Source organism: Maniola hyperantus, chromosome 14 (assembly GCF_902806685.2).
Source record: "Maniola hyperantus chromosome 14, iAphHyp1.2, whole genome shotgun sequence".
Taxonomy (NCBI): domain Eukaryota; kingdom Metazoa; phylum Arthropoda; class Insecta; order Lepidoptera; family Nymphalidae; genus Maniola; species Maniola hyperantus.
In genome coordinates this window covers 5,130,434-5,150,888 of record NC_048549.1, presented here as the reverse complement: position 1 = coordinate 5,150,888, position 20,455 = coordinate 5,130,434, and the positions used below count along the sequence as shown (strand labels likewise).

Below are 20,455 nucleotides of genomic sequence, written 5' to 3'. Positions count from 1 at the left end.
AAGGTGGATGAATTGCGTGAAGGAGGATATGTGTGAAAAAGGGGTGGATAATACGTTGACGAATGACAGAAGTGAGTGGAAGAAGACATGTTGTGTCGACCCCACGTAGCGTGGGATAAGGTAAGGAAGAAGAAGAACAAGCTTGTTGCTTGTTCGGAAGTACCTGGTGCTGTCACGGAGTTCTAACGAAACCACTACGTCAGTCTCTGAACTCTGAACAAAATTTAATAAATACACTAGACCTTACCTTACGTATTTGTTGGGAACTGCAATAGCACGGAGGCTGAAATCTATCTTTTGGGTTTTTTAGTGGGAACTCTTGTTTTAATTTGTAGTTGAAATGTAGCTGCAAGGAAAGAATTTTCAGCCGATAATAATTTCAAAGCCTTTCTTTTCCTTGCTTTTCTGTTCACAAAGTTAATAAAATCACAATCAAAATAAAGTTCTTGAGTTTTAAATTTATTTATGTGTAGCAAACACGTAGTTCCTTACATTCCTTGACGATGTTGATTACTATAATGATTAGTATTGATTTTGATAATAATGATTTCCGTCTTGGGAATACACGCTCTTTATTGTTTGCTTTGCATAGTTCATTGTCAATGCATTTAAAGGAGGTAGGTATAGTACGCGACAGGTCGAGATAGCAATCGGGGAGAGAACGCGCGGCACACCCGCACATCCCCCGCGCTACCCCGGTGCGGGCGAGCGCGAGTGACGTGCGGGTGTGCGGGGCGTCCTCCTGCCTCATATCCTGATTGCCACCTCGACCTGTATTATATCTACATGTACTTACCTATTGGAATATCAGATATTTCCAGTAGAATTGGTATTCGTATTGAATGGAAATAGGTATAATCATCGCACTTGTGCTTAGACACGTATCATATTGCAAAATATTAAATAGGTATACTTAGTATACGACAGATCGAGATGGCAACCGGGGTATGAGGCGGGGGGGACGCCTCGCACGCCCGCACGTCTGCCACGATCGCCCGCACTGGGTTAGCACGGGGGCTGTGCAGGTGTGCGAGGGCGTCCCCCACCTCGATTGGCCTCTCGACCTGTCACGTACTATAGATAAGTAATTCTACGGAATATTACTAACGTCGCAAATAAAATCGATTTTATCATAATCTCTCAAGGTTACGTTTAGTTGAGGTATCTTTAAAATTATCAAGAAGATTGATTACTTACGTGATTTGTATAGGTAACTAATCTTTTTATTTGTGTATCTTATAGGCTGTGCTTATAGGTATCCCCTAACACTAAATTATTGGATAGATAACGTAGAAGCGGAAGGCAAACTCTACATAATTTATGTGCTCTGTTTGCTCGAAAAATGTTTTGTCAATGTTGCTAACCACCGTGAGTTTACACTGACGAAACTTTTAATTACATAAAAACATGTTGAAAATTCTTGTATGGAAATGCGTTTGCATTGTTTGATTTTCTGCAGTGGAAGTTCAACAAAAAAATTACCGAATGAGATTCGCCACATACGATCAACTATCAACAAAACACCTGTACAGTAAGTACCTACTTTAGTTGTGCAGTACCTACCTGGCAAGAATAATCACAGACCAACAGTATTGAACATTTACTTAGGTACCTATTGTACCTGCATTTTATTGAATATATAAGTCATTCATTCATTCATTAATTCATTCATTCTTGTAAAACCAAGTAACTCGGTACCAATGACAACGGTTGCTACCGTAGGTACAATACTATGTCTGTGGTTTCTACCAACATCGATCGGTGCTATAAAAACTCGCAAACAGTTCAAACAATGGAATCATAATTTATAATCGATTAATTATATTTGCATAGCATCTATTGACGCAATAGATACTACCGTCATTGATGCATGGACGTCCCTATTATAGATGTCTAAAATAGGACGTACCTAACTTATAAGCGAAGCATCGACATACTGATTTATTGCAATTGCTTAAACAAACATTAGACAAGGCGAGATTGTTTTGGGATTGTTTGTCTTATGTCGTGAGACAAAGGAGTGCAGTTTGCTTGTGGTTGAGACGGTCAATAGGCGCCGTCGGCGATAGAGGCGCACCCGGCGACCTTGCGCATGCGTCGGTCGTCGCGTCTCCGCTAGGGCTGGCGACCAGCGCTGACCCGGATGGAAAGTCAGTATGTCAACTTCCTGATCTGTTTTTACGCACGCACCCATCCGCTCGTTGATAAGCGAGTACTATTTTTAACCGACTTCAAAAAGGAGGAGGTTCTCAATTCGTCGGAATCTTTTTTTGTGCATTTACCATTCAAACTGTTGCATCTATGAATACATTTAGAGTATATATTATTGTACTTAGTTTATTTAAAATAGGGTTGTTAGAGATTGAAAACTTCATAGTAGTAGTGTATACTATAATCAATTTATCATGGCTAAGTAGGGTTCACAGGTTAAGGAGTTATATCTGTTTTTCGAGGGTAATTATTGTACGTAGATATTATGAGTTGCATATTAATGTATATTATAGTTTTATTGTATTTATTGTATTTGTGATTGAATTGTGAACCCTACACTGCGCGTGGCCCGCCACGCACTTGGCCGGTTTTTTTAGCTTTAAAAGCTTGCATTCCGGAGACATTGCAGAGAAAAACTACTTTTTATCCCAGGAAATTTCCTCGCGGACGAAGTCACGGTCATCATTTATCATCATCATCATCACGTGTAATTTTCGATTATTATTCACTGATCATACCGTAGCGAAATTATGCCATCAAAATGGTTCAACGCGCGGAATTTCGCAGATAAGAAATTTATTGGTTGGTTGAATTTATTGGCATGTTTGTGGTTTTTATTGGGTCTGGAACTGGAACTGGGAATGTTTTATCTACTATATTATTGATTTTAGAATTATTAGCTTTCCATGACTGTAATCGCTGTGATAGTTATTAGCTTTCGAATTCAGTTCTAATTTAGTGGTTAGATTGGAGCGTAGGTTTATCCCGTACTTAGTACTTTTACCAAGCCATTAGATTCTGAGCACATAATATTAAGTACCTACCTACCATATTTTATCCGCGGCTACATCTACGGTTATAGTTTATTAAAAACCTGAGAACTCAGTGCATACATAACTAGGTATTATTCAATGATGAGAACATGTCTGCTCCCAGAATTTAATCAGAACCTCGTTGAAATCAGTTGTAGTGTATGTAAAAAACAAATAGGTCCTACGAACAAACAGGCACAATAATTGTGGATTTTAATTTGAATAGGTTGTAGAAAGTGTTCGTCATTGTATAGATTTTTTTTTATTCAAAAGTGTTTTCGAACCGTCAAGTGAATCTTCCACTCGTTCGGAATGTTTTGCCTACTGAGGAGAATCAGCCAGGCTCTCATTATATATTCTGCCCTAATAATATATTTATTTTTTAAATCAAAATATTACAATAAAACTTAAAGCTAGCCCTATCTTATTACTATACAAATCATGCCCGCGTGGAATGGTTCCAAGAATACTTTTCATTTCGCAGTTCCGCGCTGTACAGCCAGGGTGATCCGTTGCGCAAAAAATAAGCCAGCGCTTCTGTCACCAGATGAGGCTATTAATCGCGGTGAAATGTCTCGTTATTTTTTTTGCACTAAGACTCCGTGATAAAATAATGATAAATAATAGCAGCCCTAATAATTTAACAGCTCGTAACAAGCGCTTCGCAGAATGTTAATATACGCGGCGCCGGCGCAGGAAACATCGCGCTCCGTGCTAACATCTATAGCTTTCTAAGCACTCAACCTTTTCGCTAGGTATATGCAAGTCAAAGGAAAGGCGGCTAACTTTTGAATATGGTTATTATCTAAATCTAGTTAGAAAGTAATTTGAACCATTAAGTAGGACTAGGATTTAGGAAAGCTCTTTTCTTTAACTATGACTCTATCAAACAGGAATTCGTAGCCATAAACTTGTTCAGTACTCTTCAATACTATACTTAGGTACCTACTCTTACACATTATAATATTAAAAATCGGTCAAGTGCGAGTCGGACTCGCACACGAAGGGTGCCGTACCATCGTACAAGAAATAATACTTCTTAATTTTTTTTAAAAAAATTTCATGGCGTCTATTTTTATGTTTATTTTATTATTTGTTGTTATAGCGGCAATAGAAATATACATTCTGTGATTTCAGCTCTCTACCTACTACGGGTCCCGAGATACAGCCCACTGACAGACAGACGGACGGACGAACAGCGGGGTCTTAGTAGGTAATAGTGTCCCGTTGGCACCCTAAAAAGTAGCTTTTGTCTGTTAGTTCGTCCGCGTTGACTTTTTAGGCTATCAATTAATATTTAAAAACAGCAATGACCGAGTTTCTTGCTGGTTTCCCGGCTCTTACCGAGAAGAACCAGCAAGAAACTCATTTCGGCATTCCGAACCACAGTGGTAAGTTCAGTGACGATACAAAAACAGTTTTAAAAGTATAAAAAAATATCGTTCTATTACTATTTCTATTAGTACCTATCTACTCCTATACCTTAATGTTATTTATGTGAAGTCCAGCGATTAACGTCATTATTTACTACAAAAGCTAAGTAAACTGAATCCAATAACTCAGAAGACGATATCTATCTCAGAGACACGAAACACGCCACCAGCGATACGCTGAGCTCCAGATTACAACTCCGATACAAATCCGCTCGGTAAACAACGCCTAATCGATGTTGTTTTCATATATCCATCCCAAAATGAGCCTTCTGCAGACGAGATAGAGTCTTGAAAACGTTGAAGGATGTTGCTAGAGCTATCAGAAAAGAGACACCTGGAGGCGCCTTAATACCCGGAGTCCCTAGACGCGGAATTATTTTTAAAGCTTAACTAGGATGCCACAAAGTAAACAAGTATGAGACACAGAAGCTAGATTCTACTGATACTGAGTATTTTATTTGCCATAGTGTACGATCGTTGCCGTTTAAATCGATATTTTATGTAGGTAGTTCTAAAATTGTATTTTTAACTGAAGTAAATGGTAGTATAAGAATATTTATTTAAGTAGAAGGCCGGGAAAGCAATGGACTGTTGCAACATTGTAATAGAAAATAGAAATTGCTACTAGCAAGACAAATAAAAGTGTACCTAGGTAGGTACTATTATTAAAAGATAGTACCATGCCCATTATGCTGATGTGGTCTCCTCTCTAGATTTTAGTAAATACGAGTAGGTAGGTTCCTTATGGTTCCTTGCTCTTACTTGTACTCCGATCAGCTGACTACATATGTCTTTCTTTTCTGACGTTGTTTCAAGAGGCAAAGAAGGCAAAGGCAATTTTTTTTATGCCACACAATAGTTATTAGATTTTGATAAATAGCCGATTACACACTAAACAGAATCATGCCAAAATGCCGTTTAAGTATTAAATACGCGTTCATTAGACTAAACAAACCATGACAAATATAAATAAAATCACGACAATCTCTCTTCTCTTCGGAGACTGAATTCTAAAAATGAATATGAACAAAAATAAAATTTAAAAATTTCGTTTTTAAATCTAATAAAAGTCGGCGAAGAAAAGTCTCGTAGTGGCTCGTGTAAGGTAACTCTCAAATTCACAAGTGTTTGATACAGTGTATGCTAATTAATCCTGCGCTAGTCTAGTGTGTAACGATGTGTTATAATTGAACAACCCTTCAAAATATCAATGCATTTGGCATTGCTGCAATGTCGCGTCGAGCCGGGCTTTGAAAGCGTTTGATTGACTTTCTTTAGCGTAGGCATACTTCAAAAGCTCTAGATTTTATTTCACATTTATTTACTAAGGGTTTTTAAAGTTTGCTTATAAGCACTTAGTTTTTTAACTCTTAGTTTGAGTTGAGCAAATGGGGAAAAACTAATGGCGTATGAAGAGAGAAAATAAATTATGTTACTTATCTTCTAAAACGACTTAGGTATATCTGGTTGTACGTTTATGTTTGGGTGTATGTTTGGTTGTTTATATATTAATGTATGTTATCATTTCACCGACTGTTGGCTGATTGAGCATATTAAATGTAAATAAAATCGATCCACGCCTTAATTTTTTTTCATTTCTAATCTGACATTTTGTAAGGGGATCCACGCCTTTAGTCTTTAGAGGAAGCGCCAGAAAGGAACAAAAACATAACATAAACATCTTCCCGTTAACCTAGAACCATAAAAGGCAGGTAGGTTGGTCCAATAGCATAAGTAAAGGGAAAATTAATTACCTACCCTTAATTTGTGGTTAGGTACCTACATCACAAGAAAAAAAATTGAAATGTGTGGAAAATACGACTGTAGTACGGAACCCTCGGTGCGCGAGTCTGACTAGCACTTGGCTGGTTTTTAATATCTTGTGTTTTTGGGACATTTACGGTCAAGCAGTAAATGTCCTAGTGACTCCCAATAAAACGAAACCTAATCAGAGGGTAATTCACATATCACCACCTAAGTAAGCAGACGAAACGGTAATTAACTGTTTCCATTCACTTTGATATACACAGCTTCGTACGGGGAATGTATTGATCGCGTTCCTTTAGAAAACGTTTACGCTAATCATCACCACGTTCAACAGAAAATTCGAATATCACTCTATTGAAACCGTACCTAGTACCTACGGTTATATCTGTATTGCCGTTATTATAGAAATCAACAGTCATTGCGAGACAAAACTGATGGCTCTGCTATCTACTGCGAGTATATTTGCCGAAGAACTAATGAGGATCTCGTACGGGTACCTATAGTTCGCGAAAGGTCGAGATAGCAATCGGCGTATGAGGCGGGTGGACGCCCCCCACACCCGCACGTCAACCGCGCTATCATGCGCTGGCGTTTGCGCTGGGGCTGTGCGGGTGTGCGGGGCGTCCCCACCCCGATTGCCATCTCAACCTGTCGCGTACTATCCCTCGTCGATGCTTTTTAATCCTTGCAAGAAAATTCATCTGTGTATAGAAGTAACATTTGTATGCTTCATACCTTCTTATATGAAGCTTGTTCGAAGAGCAGATGCCTGCCTTAGGTCTTAGGCAAAACAATTTGAACGAAATACACATAGGTAAAGGATGTACCACTCCCTAACATGGCATGGCAACCTACCTATATAATACCTTTGCCATGTTAGGGAGTGAAAATGCTGTAAAACATGTTTTCACAGCATTTTCACTGACTTATTAAGCATTTAATAGGTTTAAAAAAATTACAGCTGTACCACAGAGTGGATAGTATTACTGAATAGAAGCTACGCACAGCTAGACGCTTTGGTATACGTACTAGATAAAAGGTCTGTCCACGGGATAAAATATTTTTTGGATGCCAAGTTTTAAACAAAACACCTCGTTTTCATTCTGGAAACAACACTGAAATATGCTTGTACTAATTTGAATTAAATATGTGCTGGCATGGCAAATATTATTATTGTTAGAAGCAAAATTATTTTTAATTTTAACGGTAGAACTCGTGGATGTGGAGAGCTCATTTAATTATGATGTTGGAATTGAGGTTAAAAGTTTTTTTTTTTTTTTTTGTTATACTTTTAAAAAGTTAAAAGTTGGAGTTTTATTTCATTTTGATGTCTTGTGTCTACCAAATACTATTTGTTCTAGCGAGAATAATTTGTAAAGTAGTTACTACCTATCGAAGAGAAGAGAAGTCTGTTATAAACAAGTAATAGGTACTAATAGTTTGCAATCAATCGAAGACTGCCGTAATGTCTCGGAAGTAATGAATTTACCGATTTTACCTATAAATGGCACAAAAAATAACTGCAATTTTGTATGTCTGTTCTTTTGTACATAATATTATGTCCTTATCGATGTTTGACAATGACAGCCATTTATAGCATCTGCCGTACCTACACATAGCAGGGGGGTAGGAGAGGAGGCTGTCATCAGTCGTAAACGTGCTCCGGTTAGACACGGGGAGCTTAACGTGCATGTGACGTATGCCTATAGCAAGTGTTCGTGATTGTATTAATTGAACGTATTTATTAGGTGACTACGACATCGTTCCGAATTTAGATGCTCCTAATTCTATGTAGGCCTAACATATGCGTCCATTAGTGATATGATGTATGAATGATAGAGCATAAAATTGCCCATGTACAGGTTGTACCAGAACGCTGGCAAAAACGAAGACATATGATATGATAGTACTGATGATCAGTGATATGATACCTACCACAAAAAACGCGAAAAAAATAATAAAAAGACTTATATTTTGTGAATTTCACGATATATTGCAAATAAAACTGCATCTGACTGACGCTAGAGGTCAAGGAAAGTTTCGGAGTTTTGCGCGCTAAACATTGCAAGTTTGAAAAATACTAAATCTCTAAAACTTCAAAATGAGGCCAATAAATAAATATAGTAATAAATAATTTTGATTTTATCCAACAGGATTTACAAAAAAATTACAGGCGGACGCATTCGCAGACATCTTCTGGTAATGTTTAAAAAAACGGACTGAATTGAGAACCACCTCCTTTTTGGAAGTCGGTTAAAAGTAGATCACGTCGCAGACATTCGTCTTGTTTATTAGAATGGCGAAGGCGAATGGTGATATATTTTATGCACTTTATTGTCCATTCATGTCGAGAGTCGCGACTGAGCCAATAACAAGACACTGCTTAGTATTTACCTGTGGTATTGCTTTAGCAAGTGCGATTTGTTGAATGGCATCTGAATAGTTAATATTATAAGCTGCGTTTACACTAGATCCATACTAATTATGTATCTAAATATATTAAAGGAAAAGGTGACTGATCTATCAACGCACAGCTCAAACTACTGGACGGATCGGGCTGAAACTTTTTAGCATACTATTATGACGTAGGCATCAGCTAAGAAAGGAGTTTTGAAAATTCAACCCCTAAGGGGGTGAAATAGGGGTTTGCAATTTTGTGTAGTCCACGCGGACGAAGTCGCGAGCATAAGCTAGTCAGGTATAAATGGGAAAGAGTGTCTGTTTGTCTGCTAGCTTTTCACGCCCGTTTAACCGATTTTGACAAAATTTGGTACAGAAATAGCTTAAACCCTGGGTAAGCACATAAGTTAGTTTTATCCCGGAAAATCAAAGAGTTTTATCACAAGGGATTTTTAAAGGACCTTAAGTCACGTGGACGAAGTTGCGGGCATAAGTACTTGGCATAGAGATAGGTTGCATCCTGGAAATGGACTTAAAATAATTCTTGTCCCGGATATTCAAAGAGTTCCTGCGGGATTTTTAAAAATCTAAATCCACGCGAGCATCATCTAGTACTTAAGTTAAATAATAAATAAGCCTAAGGCCTAGAGAAGCCTGGAGTCAAGACTCTATTATTATTGGTCCTACCTCTGTCTTTTATGTCTGTAAATGATACATGAATAAATGAATCTAATTCTATCTAGAAGTTTGTCATACAAAAATCTGTCACAGCATTATATTATGTTAAGGGCGGTTTCGGACCAGCGTAATTTTTTGCGCGTATACGGTCGTTTCAGCATACGCGCTTACACGCGCGCTACATACGCGCTTCAAAAAACCGGACGCGCGTATACGCCCTATACGGGCATATTTCGGCGTGTTCGCTCGAACCGCGGTGGTGTTGCGGGGAAGTGTCTCTCGCGGCTCGCGCTTATATACGAGCTTAGAAGCGCCGTCAACGCTCGTACGAGTTGAGCGTGTGCCAAAAGGCTCGCCTATACGCGCCTACATGCGCTTCCAAAAACGAGCTTATATGCGCGTATAATACGCTAGTCTGAAACCGCCCTTATTCGTCATTTTCGGACTTTCCTGCTGTACCATGGAGAGTGGAGTTTATTAATCTTTAGCTGACAAGGTTATTGTACATTTGTATAGTTCAAACAGGTCCTATATAAACCCGGGTTAACGTATGTAATTAAGAAGGTTCTAATTAACTCGAATACCTAATTTACCAGTAATGTACCTAGCTGGGTTTTGAAAATATTTAGATGAAATGTTTTGAGATTAGTAGAGGGAGATTACTCAGAGGATAGTATGAATGAATCTTTATCATTTGTGTATAGTTCTACTTTAAACATTTAGCATAACATTTACATACGAACCAGCTTGGTAATTATACCACATTAGAATATTCTAAAGGAATGTAATTATTAGTACCTACTTGCCTTAATTATCAAGCAACTAGCAAATATTCTATTTTGTCTAATTAATGAATTTATACCACCTCCTCTACCTATCTCCTCCCCAGGATAATTACGAATTGTTGAAAATTATGACACCTTTGTTCTATATTTCAAACAAATGAATTCAGAGTTTAGTAGTAGTTTAGCTAATTATTACCCAATTGAAAGGTTTTCATGGTGAATGTATGTAACGATAACCTCCAGTTATATTACGATTTACGACTAAGTAGCTCTTAACATTCTTAAAACTATACAAATTGGTCCGACTGTTTGATTGAAACAAAACATAATTAAGTAAATTCTCTCAAATAATAGATTTATCCGAACCGTTCAATACATAATAGTACTCACTAGTGGCGTGCAAGTCATAGAGGCATAAAAGCACTGCTTACCTAGTTGAAATGGCTATGTGCTCATTTTTCATGATGACCTGTCATTAAATATGTAGTTAGCTAACTAATGCTTACCCTAGGTTCAATCCCTGTGTACGCCACTGGACTACTTACATACCTAATAACTCAACGATCCGAACTAAGTGAAAATAAACATTATTTTAATGTTATACGAATTTGGGAAAAGGTCATGCTGAATGAAACGAAGAGAAGTTTGAAATATTCAGAGCTTTCTATATTATCATAACATTTTCTAGATAAACTTTGTTATTTTGCTCGGCCTGGATTGAAGAAGTTTTTCTGTAAAGTTCATATTGCTTAACCTCAATTTGTGAAGCTCAACTTTTAGATAGAGTTTTAGCAAACTCTCAGATGCCAATTTCTGGTAGTCCGCTATAAATAAATAGGTTGGAGTAAGTGCTACGTCGGCAAAAATTTATAGTAGCCGAGCAGTTTGTAGGAAGGGGTTAATCCCCGGAACTTATTATTCAATTCTGAAAAATCTTTCACAGATAGTTAGGTACATTATCCCTGACTGTTATAGGTTTTAACTATGTATCATGGGAACGGACTATGAAGTCGCAGGAAAAAGCTAGTCTTTAATACTTTTTTCATCCAAGTGTAATAGGAATGCTTCTGGGAGGGTCTTTTGATATTTATTGCTAGTATATATTTTGATATCTTAATTGCACTCGTTTCGTGGTCACTGATCGTTAGGTGTGTTTACGATAGAGAATATTGTTATTGGGGGTAAACAAGTCTTAAATTGGGGGAAAATATAGGTAAAGATGTAATATCAATCTTCTGCTTACCATAATCTGATACCATAATTTAAAGGATAAGTCAACTTAAAATCTCCTCTCTCTTTTTTATCGGATTTAGTGGGTTTAAATGAAAATAACTTTTTTGTACATTTGGATAAAGTATTTGTGTAAGAAATAAAGCAAACCATTACTATACATAATAGTTTATATTTCACAAATTCCTACTTTCTACAATATTATTTTATACTGTCCATTTATTTCGTCTCGTACTCCATTATTATATACCTACCTACTGCATTGAAATATAAATAGGTACTTAAGTATATTTCAATGTATTGATGAACATAAAAGTAAGATCAAATACATAAGCATGTGTAGATATTATATCAAAGTTAAAGTACCTAATCGACTTTCACCCCACAACCATTTAAAAAGAGGGATCTGCGAGAGCAAGCGACGAAGTGATTTTTAAGCTTTATTTACACATGAATAAGTCGATTAGCTCAGTTTTATGGCGGTTTTCCACTTGCGGTTTTGCCTGTATAAATACCAAACCTCCGAAATAATAGGGCTTATTTTATTTGCAGGTATGACCAAGGTACACTACATACAGAATGGAAAATTAAAGCTGAGCTATCCCAGCTAAGCTTCAAACGGGTATGTATAAAATTTTTACATACTTTGAAATTAAAGGATACGTTGTGTTGCTGCCTAGTGCATACCTATTGCTACTTCGATCGAGGGATGCGCTTTTGTTTTTCCATACCGGCCTTACCTACTGCCACGCAAAGCAATGTTTCGGAGGGTGCACTCCTTGGTAGAATCGTCTCGGTCAAAGTGCATCTATATAAATAATTCAGGCCGACAAGGCATATCCATACTAGTCCTACTGCCATACCAAGCAAATAGCAATGCCTCACGAGTACGACGCTAAGTACACCCTTTATAGGAGTCGTCTCGTTCAAGAAGGCGCACATGTATATTCCATACCGGGCGTACTTCTACGTCAACAAATGCAAGGCTAGGCGTAGCAAGGTTGCAGCCTGCACCCTTTAAAGTCGTCCCGGTCAAGGCACATCCAAATCCATAGGCCTGGCCGTATTGCCACACCAAACAATACCTCGCAAGGCTACCCTTTAATAGCGTCCAAGAAGACGCATCCATAACCCATACCGGTCGTCCTAACACTGACTCTCTTAATGAAGACCGAGAGAGGTGTAGATAGGTACTTTATTCCCTTAGGAAATAAAATACAGTACGCGGCCGAAAGTAATGGACATCGCCCTTTAGAATGACATTTTGACGTTGTAGAGCGTTGTCTCTGTCACTCATACCTATATGACGTGTTGTCGGTCTCAACGACAGGGACAACGCTCTACAAATCTGCTATCTTCTTCTAAAGGTCGGTGTACATTACTTTCGACCGCGTACTGTACATATAATATGTATAAATGAAGTGGAGGAATTTTCCGCTATATGTCAAAAGCAGGCAAACCATTAGGCAAACAGTCAGGAGGGTGCATCGCAATTGGAGTGGTAGCCTAACGATTGAAACCGTACACTCCTCTGCAATTCAGTTCAATATAGAATATTTAATGTGATATGAATTTTATTGATATCTTACAAATTGGCCGCAGTTTTTCAATCTAGTTTTTATAATAATGCATCTAGGTACTAATATCATAAATCGGAAAGTGTGTCTATCGGTCTGTCTGCTAGCTTATCATGGCCCATCACTGACTAAATTTGGTACATAGCTTGCATCCCAGGGAAGACATAGGCTACTTTTGATCCCAAATCTTCGACGGGATTTTTAAAAACCTAAATCCGCGAGAACGAAGTCACGGATCATTTAGTAATAAATAGTTTAATAATCGTAAAAATATTTTTGTTTAGTCTATATTCTGCTTAAAACTATTAATTTTTAGCTCGTTAATTGTTCTAATATTGAATGGAAAATATTTAGAGGAGTTATACGTATCTCATATGAGACATTGTCATTTTCTGCATAACTATACGGTCAATAAGTAGGTAAATGTCTATTCGAGAAGATATTCTGAGCATATCTGTAATTTCTCCGATACGCTCAGGGCATATTAATGCTCACCTGAGATGGCAGTTTCTGCCTCTAATTATTTATTGGTTTCGACTCGGTTTGAGTGCCACGGTCGTGATAACTAATTAAACCAGGTCAAAGCCTTCAATTTGTGAAACTAGGCATTTAGCAGTTGACACGAATAATAAGTAAGCTAATGTATGGTAGGTACATTGAGTTAGACAATAGTGCACCAGACCAAATAGGTAGGTAGACGTATTCATCAAAGAATCGCTCCCACCGAATAATATACATTTATAGATTTTTTTTTGCTTTTTGCTAGTACTTTGTACGCTAGCGAGCAAAATCACCACTTTCCACGCAGATTTCAAAGGGCAAAGGAATCCTTTCCGAGCGAGTGAGAAGAAAACGTTTTTTAAGTGTAGATATGCACTAGACTGGGCTTTTCAAACAAAGTTTCTTTGATGTACCTTGCAACTTATATTCTTTGATAATAACTTGCTGGCCATTGTAATTTTTAGGTTGACAGCGTTGTCGAACACGATTTTTGTACGGAATAGCCGTTCAATACATTTAATTCAATAATAGTGAACTACGATACCCAATATAGGAAGCCCAAATTGCTCTTCTGGCAGTGTGATAGAATCTGTATAGGTATAATACACTGCACTATACGTTCTAAATGTGATGAAGCGATGCGATGGGGTGCGAAGTGCGGACAGCGAGCTAATGGGATTTGACCCTCAGGAAATTCGATTGCTCGTTCTCAATGGCTGTTCAATGCGTGCCTATTGGATTTCTTGATGCTGTATTCTGATAACAGCATGATTTGACAAATATTTTTTTAAAATATTTTTGGAAAGATTTTATAAATAGTTTTTTAGGGTTCCGTGCCTCCGAACGAAAAATCGGTACCTTTATAGGATCACTCGTGTGTTTGTCTGTCTGTCCGCATGACACAGCCAATTTGCTCCAAATCTACTGGGCTGGTTAAGTTGGCTATACTTGTATGAATTTCTGTAACCCAAACACAGACGTGTAACGTAAATACTTTATATTATACTTAATTAACGATTTTTGAATATGAGGGTAGTTTTAGGGGGCAAATAAGAAAATTGAAATGTATCCGTACCTACAGTAGATTTGGAACAAATTGGTTGTTACAGACACGAGTTATCCTATAAGTATAAAGGTTACATTTTTTTCATTTGGACGACGAATCCTTAAAAATTGATTGATGAAAAAAGTTTCAAGGCAAAGGAACGCATTAGTCTATATTGTGATTTTACGTTTTATATTTACAGTCGAAAAGAATGGAGGAAAGGATGTTTTGATTTCTTTTCGTAATCACAATCGGCCTGAACACGCCATCATTTGTCTCCAGAGAGTTGTTATTATTAGAGTAGCACTGCCCCGCAAAATGTACTCAATCTGACTGGTGTAAGTTCACCAGTCGTGAATTTTGTATTCAATAAATTTACTTTGAACATGTTTATACACTGTGCTATCGCGCTATTGGTTCATCAGTCAACTTTTCGCTTCGCGCAGTAGGAGAATACAAGGAAGTTATTATAGTATAGGTATGCGCATTGGAATTTTGTCATTCAATAAATTAACTTTGAACCTGTTTTTACACTGTGCTATCGCGCTATTGGTTTATCAGTTAACCTTCGCTTTGCGCAGTAGGAGAAAACAAGGAAATTCTAATTAATGCGCATTGGAATATTGTCATTCAATAAATTAACTTGGACCGGTTTTGACACTGTGCTACTGCGCTATTGCTTTATCAGTCAAGCTTTAGCTTCCCGTAGTTGGAGAATACAAGGAAGTACCTACTTATGCGCATTAGAATTTCTCTATGAGTCAAGCGTGCTCCATCTTGAGTTGCATCATCACTTGCCACCAGGTCATATTGCAGCCAAGCGCAAAAAAAATTAGAAGATTCGTAGGTGAACCAGAGTAACCGACATAGCTCATCAGATTGCGAAGGGGAAGTGGCAATGGGCAGGGCACATTTCCAAAATCTGATTGACTTTCTGACTGTCTCAAGGAGCTAGAATGGCGAGCTCGCACGGGAAAGCGCAGCGTTGGAAAACCCCCCACTAGTTGGACGTACGACATCAAACGAGTAGCAGGGAGCTGCTGGATTCAGACGGCGCAAGAGCATGGCGTGTAGAAATCCCTATAAGAGACCTATGTTCAGCAGTGGACGTCTATCAGTTCAGGATATGAAGCTATAACTAAGTAATCAGTAATCACTATGTGGAGAGGTCTGCTGCTCTGTGTTCTAGTTCCTCTGCCTCCGTAAGCAAATTGGTTGTTCCCTACGACCGAGTCATGCGATCGTTTATCAAAGTACAAATAGGTATATTTAGCCCGTGGCGCTGTTGATTGCGTTCTTTATTGAAAATCGTTAAGCTGGTTAAAATAAATTGCTTAATTTACTCAAATCTAATCTAATGGTGATCACATACCACGAGACGAATAGCAAAGAGTGCAGAAACTGCAGAATTTTGTAAAAAATTGGCAGTCAGGGGTGACAGAAGTGAAAATTTAAAACTATGTAGGTAAACAAGTGTAGCTTTTTTTGGATTTTCAAAATAATTTGTAGTATCAAAAATTTAAATATCATACACCCTTCCCACTTTGAAGGACTTGCGAGGTCCTCTTGATACCAAATAGAGTCTAAATACAAATTTTTAATTAATATTTTGTGCATAAAGTTGAAACTAATGAAAAAGTTCCAAGCGTTTCATTTTTCATTTGCCATTCATTTTGTTTTGTAATTTTTTATTCACAAACCAAAAGAATACAGGATGTTTTGATGATTTTTAGGGTTCCTTACCTCAAAAGGAAAAACGGAACCATTAAAGGATCACTTTGTTGTCTGTCTGTCGGTCTGTCAAGACACCTACAGGGTACTTCCCGTTGACCTAGAATCATAAAATTTGGCAGGTAGGTATGTCTTATAGCAGACATTAGGGAAAAAATCTGAAAACCGTGAATTTGTGGTTACATAATTTAAAAAAAAATGTGGTCGTGAACTAATAGGTAATTCGTGTTTTTAATTTTCAAAGTAAGATAACTATATCAAGTGGGGTATCATATGAAAGGGATTCACTTGTGCATTCTAAAACAGATTTTTATTTATTTTTACGCATCATAGTTTTTGATTTATGGAGCAAAATGTCGGAAAAAATACCCGAGTACGGAACCTTCAGTGCGCGAGTCTGACTCGCACTTGGCCGGTTTTTATTTCGTAGAACAATTTGGTCTGAACTCCGAGCACGCAATCATTTGTCTAGGTTAACAAATCGATTGTTTCCATTAGTGTTACCTTCAAAATGAATCATAAGTATAGGTATAGGTACGATCATTTTTCATAGAAGGAAATGAAATTAATTTGTGGCGAATGGTGATTGGAGTTCTATATTCAAAAGTAAGTTGATATATTTTCGAACTGCATAACATAGGCGTGTTGTTTTCAACTTTTTTTTATTCTATTCCTAGCTCCTACATCGCCGGCTCACTACAGAGCACGGGTCTCCTCTCGGAGTGGGAAGAGTTTTGGCCACAGTCTACCACGCTTGCCAAGTGCGGCTTGGGAGACTTCACACACCTTTGAGATTGTTATAGAAAACACTCATCCCTGGTTTTCTCACGATGTTTTCCTTTACCATTAAATCATGTGATATTAATTAATTACTTAAAAAGCACAAAACTCCGAAGAGTTAGACTTGCATGCCCGGAATCGAACCCTCGACCGCCGATTAGAAGGCGGACGTCCATAACCACTATAGGCTATCATCTTCTTCTGATAGGTACTTTAGGGCTATGCAGGTTCTTGAATAGTCTGTATCACTTCGACCGTCTCCGATCCATTGTGATCGTCTCCACTTCATATTTCCTTGTAACTATTAATAAAGTCTGACCAGTAACTCATTTTGTGTTCTTCAGTTAAAATATTTATTTCCTAGCATACTTTCAACATGTACCACAGTGACAAAGGTTTCCATTAAACATGAAATAGAAATTTCTTTACGCGGATGTAAGAATTGTAGATGGGAACGCCACCCCTGCCGTTGTTTTGTGGTTTACGTCACTTAATTGTATGTAAATAATAAAACCCCAAGACATCAGGGTTTTTAGAATTAATCCTGAGATGGATGGCAGTAGGGATAAATCATCGTGGTCTGACATTCTTTCATTGGCATTACTTTCGTAGAAATATAAGTACCTACCTACTTAATTCACGCCGTTTGCCGCAAAAATTCAACTCATAAGTCAAGAAAAATGTTCCTTAATTTCTTTCACAAGGCTTGGTTACCCCTATACCACCTTTTGAATAAATTGGCTCTAAGTAGTATCTATCTATATTAAATGGCTTTGAGAATACATACATTGATATAATTTAACATGTATTTAAGAATCAAGAACCCCATGAAAAGAAAGGTTGTCAGGACAAATAAATCACTATCACTACTCTTTTTATAAATGTAAAAGTGTGTTTGTTTGTTGGTTTGTCCTTCAATCACGTCGCAACGGAGCAACGGATCAACGTGATATTTTGCATGGGTATAGTTAAAGAGCTGGAGAGTGACATAGGCTACTTTTTATCCCGGAAAATCAAAGATTTTCCACGGGATTTGTAAAACCTAAATCCACGCGAACGAAGTCGCGGGCATTAGCTAATAAATACATAAGCAAGTATTTCAATCCCAATAACTATTAACCATCTACTTAAACTCACATATACACATGGATAAACTCAGCGGGGGCTGTGTGTGATAGACAGACAGAAGCGACTAGACGAGGCGACAGGCTATTCATCAATACGTCGCTTCAATGAACAAGTAGAACACGAAAATATTCTACACTCGTGTTATCAAGCGGTTGATCTCAGTAACTAACTGATTTCCATACTTAAAGCAACAAAAATGTGTTAAAAAAAAGAATAACGGTTTCAAAGAGTCTTACATCTAACAATTCAGCTTTCTTGGTGTTTTTGTTTTGGCCATGGTCCATCTACTCGTGTATTTCATCGATATGATTTCATCGATATAATTTCGTCTTATTTATTTAGAATTACTTTATTCAATACATCTTAATATATAAAAGGAGAAGGTGACTGACTGACTGACTGATCTATCAACGCCCAGCTCAAACTACTGGACGGATCGGGCTGAAATTTGGCATGCAGATAGCTATTATGTCGTAGGCATCCGCTAAGAAAGGATTTTTAAAAATTCAACCCCTAAGGGGGTGAAATAGGGGTTTGAAATTTGTGTAGTCCACGCGGACGAAGTCGCGAGCATAAGCTAGTCTATATATATAAAAGGAAAAGGTGACTGACTGACTGACTGATCTATCAACGCACAGCTCAAACTACTGGACGGATCGGGCTGAAATTTGGCATGCAGATAGCTATTATGACGTAGGCATCCGCTAAGAAAGGATTTTTGAAAATTCAACCCCTAAGGGGGTGAAATAGGAGTTTGAAATTTCTGTAGTCCACGCGGACGAAGTCGCGAGCATAAGCTAGTCTATCTATAATTCATAATTCATAATTCATAATTTTTTATTGCAAAAAATACACGTGAAGTGGTGTTACAATATTTTTTTGGAAACAGTGTATTACCAAGTATGGCGTGCAATGTTATTAAGTAGGTACAATAAATGTCAATAATATATACCTAATTTAAATAAGTCATCAATAATTAGTATTTTAAAGGAGAATATTGAGTACGAAACAAAATAAAATATTGCGATTACAAAATGTCAATCATTAAAATTAATAAAATATTATGTAAACAGACATCAAAAGTGGAAAAAAGTATGTCAACATGCTATCATTAAAATTATTATTAGTTATAGTACTTAGATTAGTAATTGTTAACAACAAACACTTTATCCGCCAAATAATCATTCTTTGAAATTTAAGAAGTCATTAACCGAGTAAAAACAATGAAATAATAACCACTCGTGTAGCTTCCGTTTAAATTTAGGATGTGTCATTTCTTTCATGGCCGTTGGTAGATTATTGAATATTTGAATACTAAATGTTTACATATTTTTTTATTTACTTAGCTGAAATGTGTTTGATTCAAATTAAGTACCTAGGTGTTCGAGTCCAATACCTAACAATACGTACCTAACTGTGTGTACCTAGCTGCTGCAAAGTAGGTAGTACAATACGCGGCCGTAAGTAATGTACATCGACCTATAGAAGGAGATAGCAGATTTGTAAAGCGTTGTCCCAGTCGTTGAGACCGACAAAACGTTATATAGGTATGAGTGACAGAGACAACGCTCTACAAAGCCGAAATGACATTCTAAAGGCAGATGTACATTACTTTCGGTCGCGTACTGTACCTACCTACTACCTAGGTAGGTATATTGTTTTCATAACTTCATGCTCTACACGGTTTATTTTAGACGTACCTAAACAATTTATTTTGCTGAGCAGAGCATTGCACATTGTAGTATCTTAGGCGATTGGAACCCTAAATCCTAACGACTTGGGTAATCCTGGCTAAGTTTTCCCGTAATCGCCAGGTCCACTGGAAAGGCTGTGTAGTGTGTTTCTTTAAGATTTTTGTTAATTTCTATCAAAAATATGTGTGCCTTTTAAGAGTTATTAAAATGTCTTAAAATCATACAAGGCATGTTAGGTGAGTCCTAAGTAAATTGTAACATGCCAAGTTCCCAAGTCATAGTTTGTCTAGAAAGACAAGCAAACTTACAACTATCTTCACAAATTCTACTAAACTAAGTAGTTGGTAATAGAAGGACTTTTTTTATTTTCGGACACTGATTTCGGACTTCGAAATTAGTTTTTGAGAGGGGGAAGTCAGGCTGAAACTGCAAGAATTAAAGACAGCTGTCGATCGTCGAGGCGTCAATCTTAAAAGAAAAGATTTTCAGATTTTGCCTCACTGAATCCTAAATCTGTATTTCTAAAATATATCGAAGTGTGTGTGCAACATGGGCGGAAAGCTCGCCTTAAAACTTCGTAGTAAACTTTTAAGATAACTTCATTAAGCCGCATGACCAGCAACTAATGTGATTTGGCCCCACTTCATTGTTCCTTCGGATCGAAACTAATTACAGCGCCCTTC

The 20,455-nt window shown here is 37.4% G+C and overlaps 1 protein-coding gene across 4 annotated transcripts in view; it reads left to right on the top strand.

Annotated features, from left to right (window-relative positions):
- The window catches only part of p130CAS (Serine_rich_CAS and FAT-like_CAS_C domain-containing protein p130CAS), a 110,091-nt gene that overhangs the window by 54,443 nt on the left and 35,193 nt on the right, over window positions 1–20,455 (top strand). The window contains exon 2 of one of the 4 annotated variants that reach the window (XM_069502921.1): window positions 11,869–11,938. The exons of 2 other annotated variants lie outside the window; for them this stretch is intronic. In XM_069502921.1, coding sequence (XP_069359022.1) covers window positions 11,869–11,938 — 70 coding nt within the window. The remainder of the gene's footprint in view (window positions 1–11,868; window positions 11,939–20,455) is intronic. One more of the 4 variants, XM_069502922.1, reaches the window with a different exon arrangement.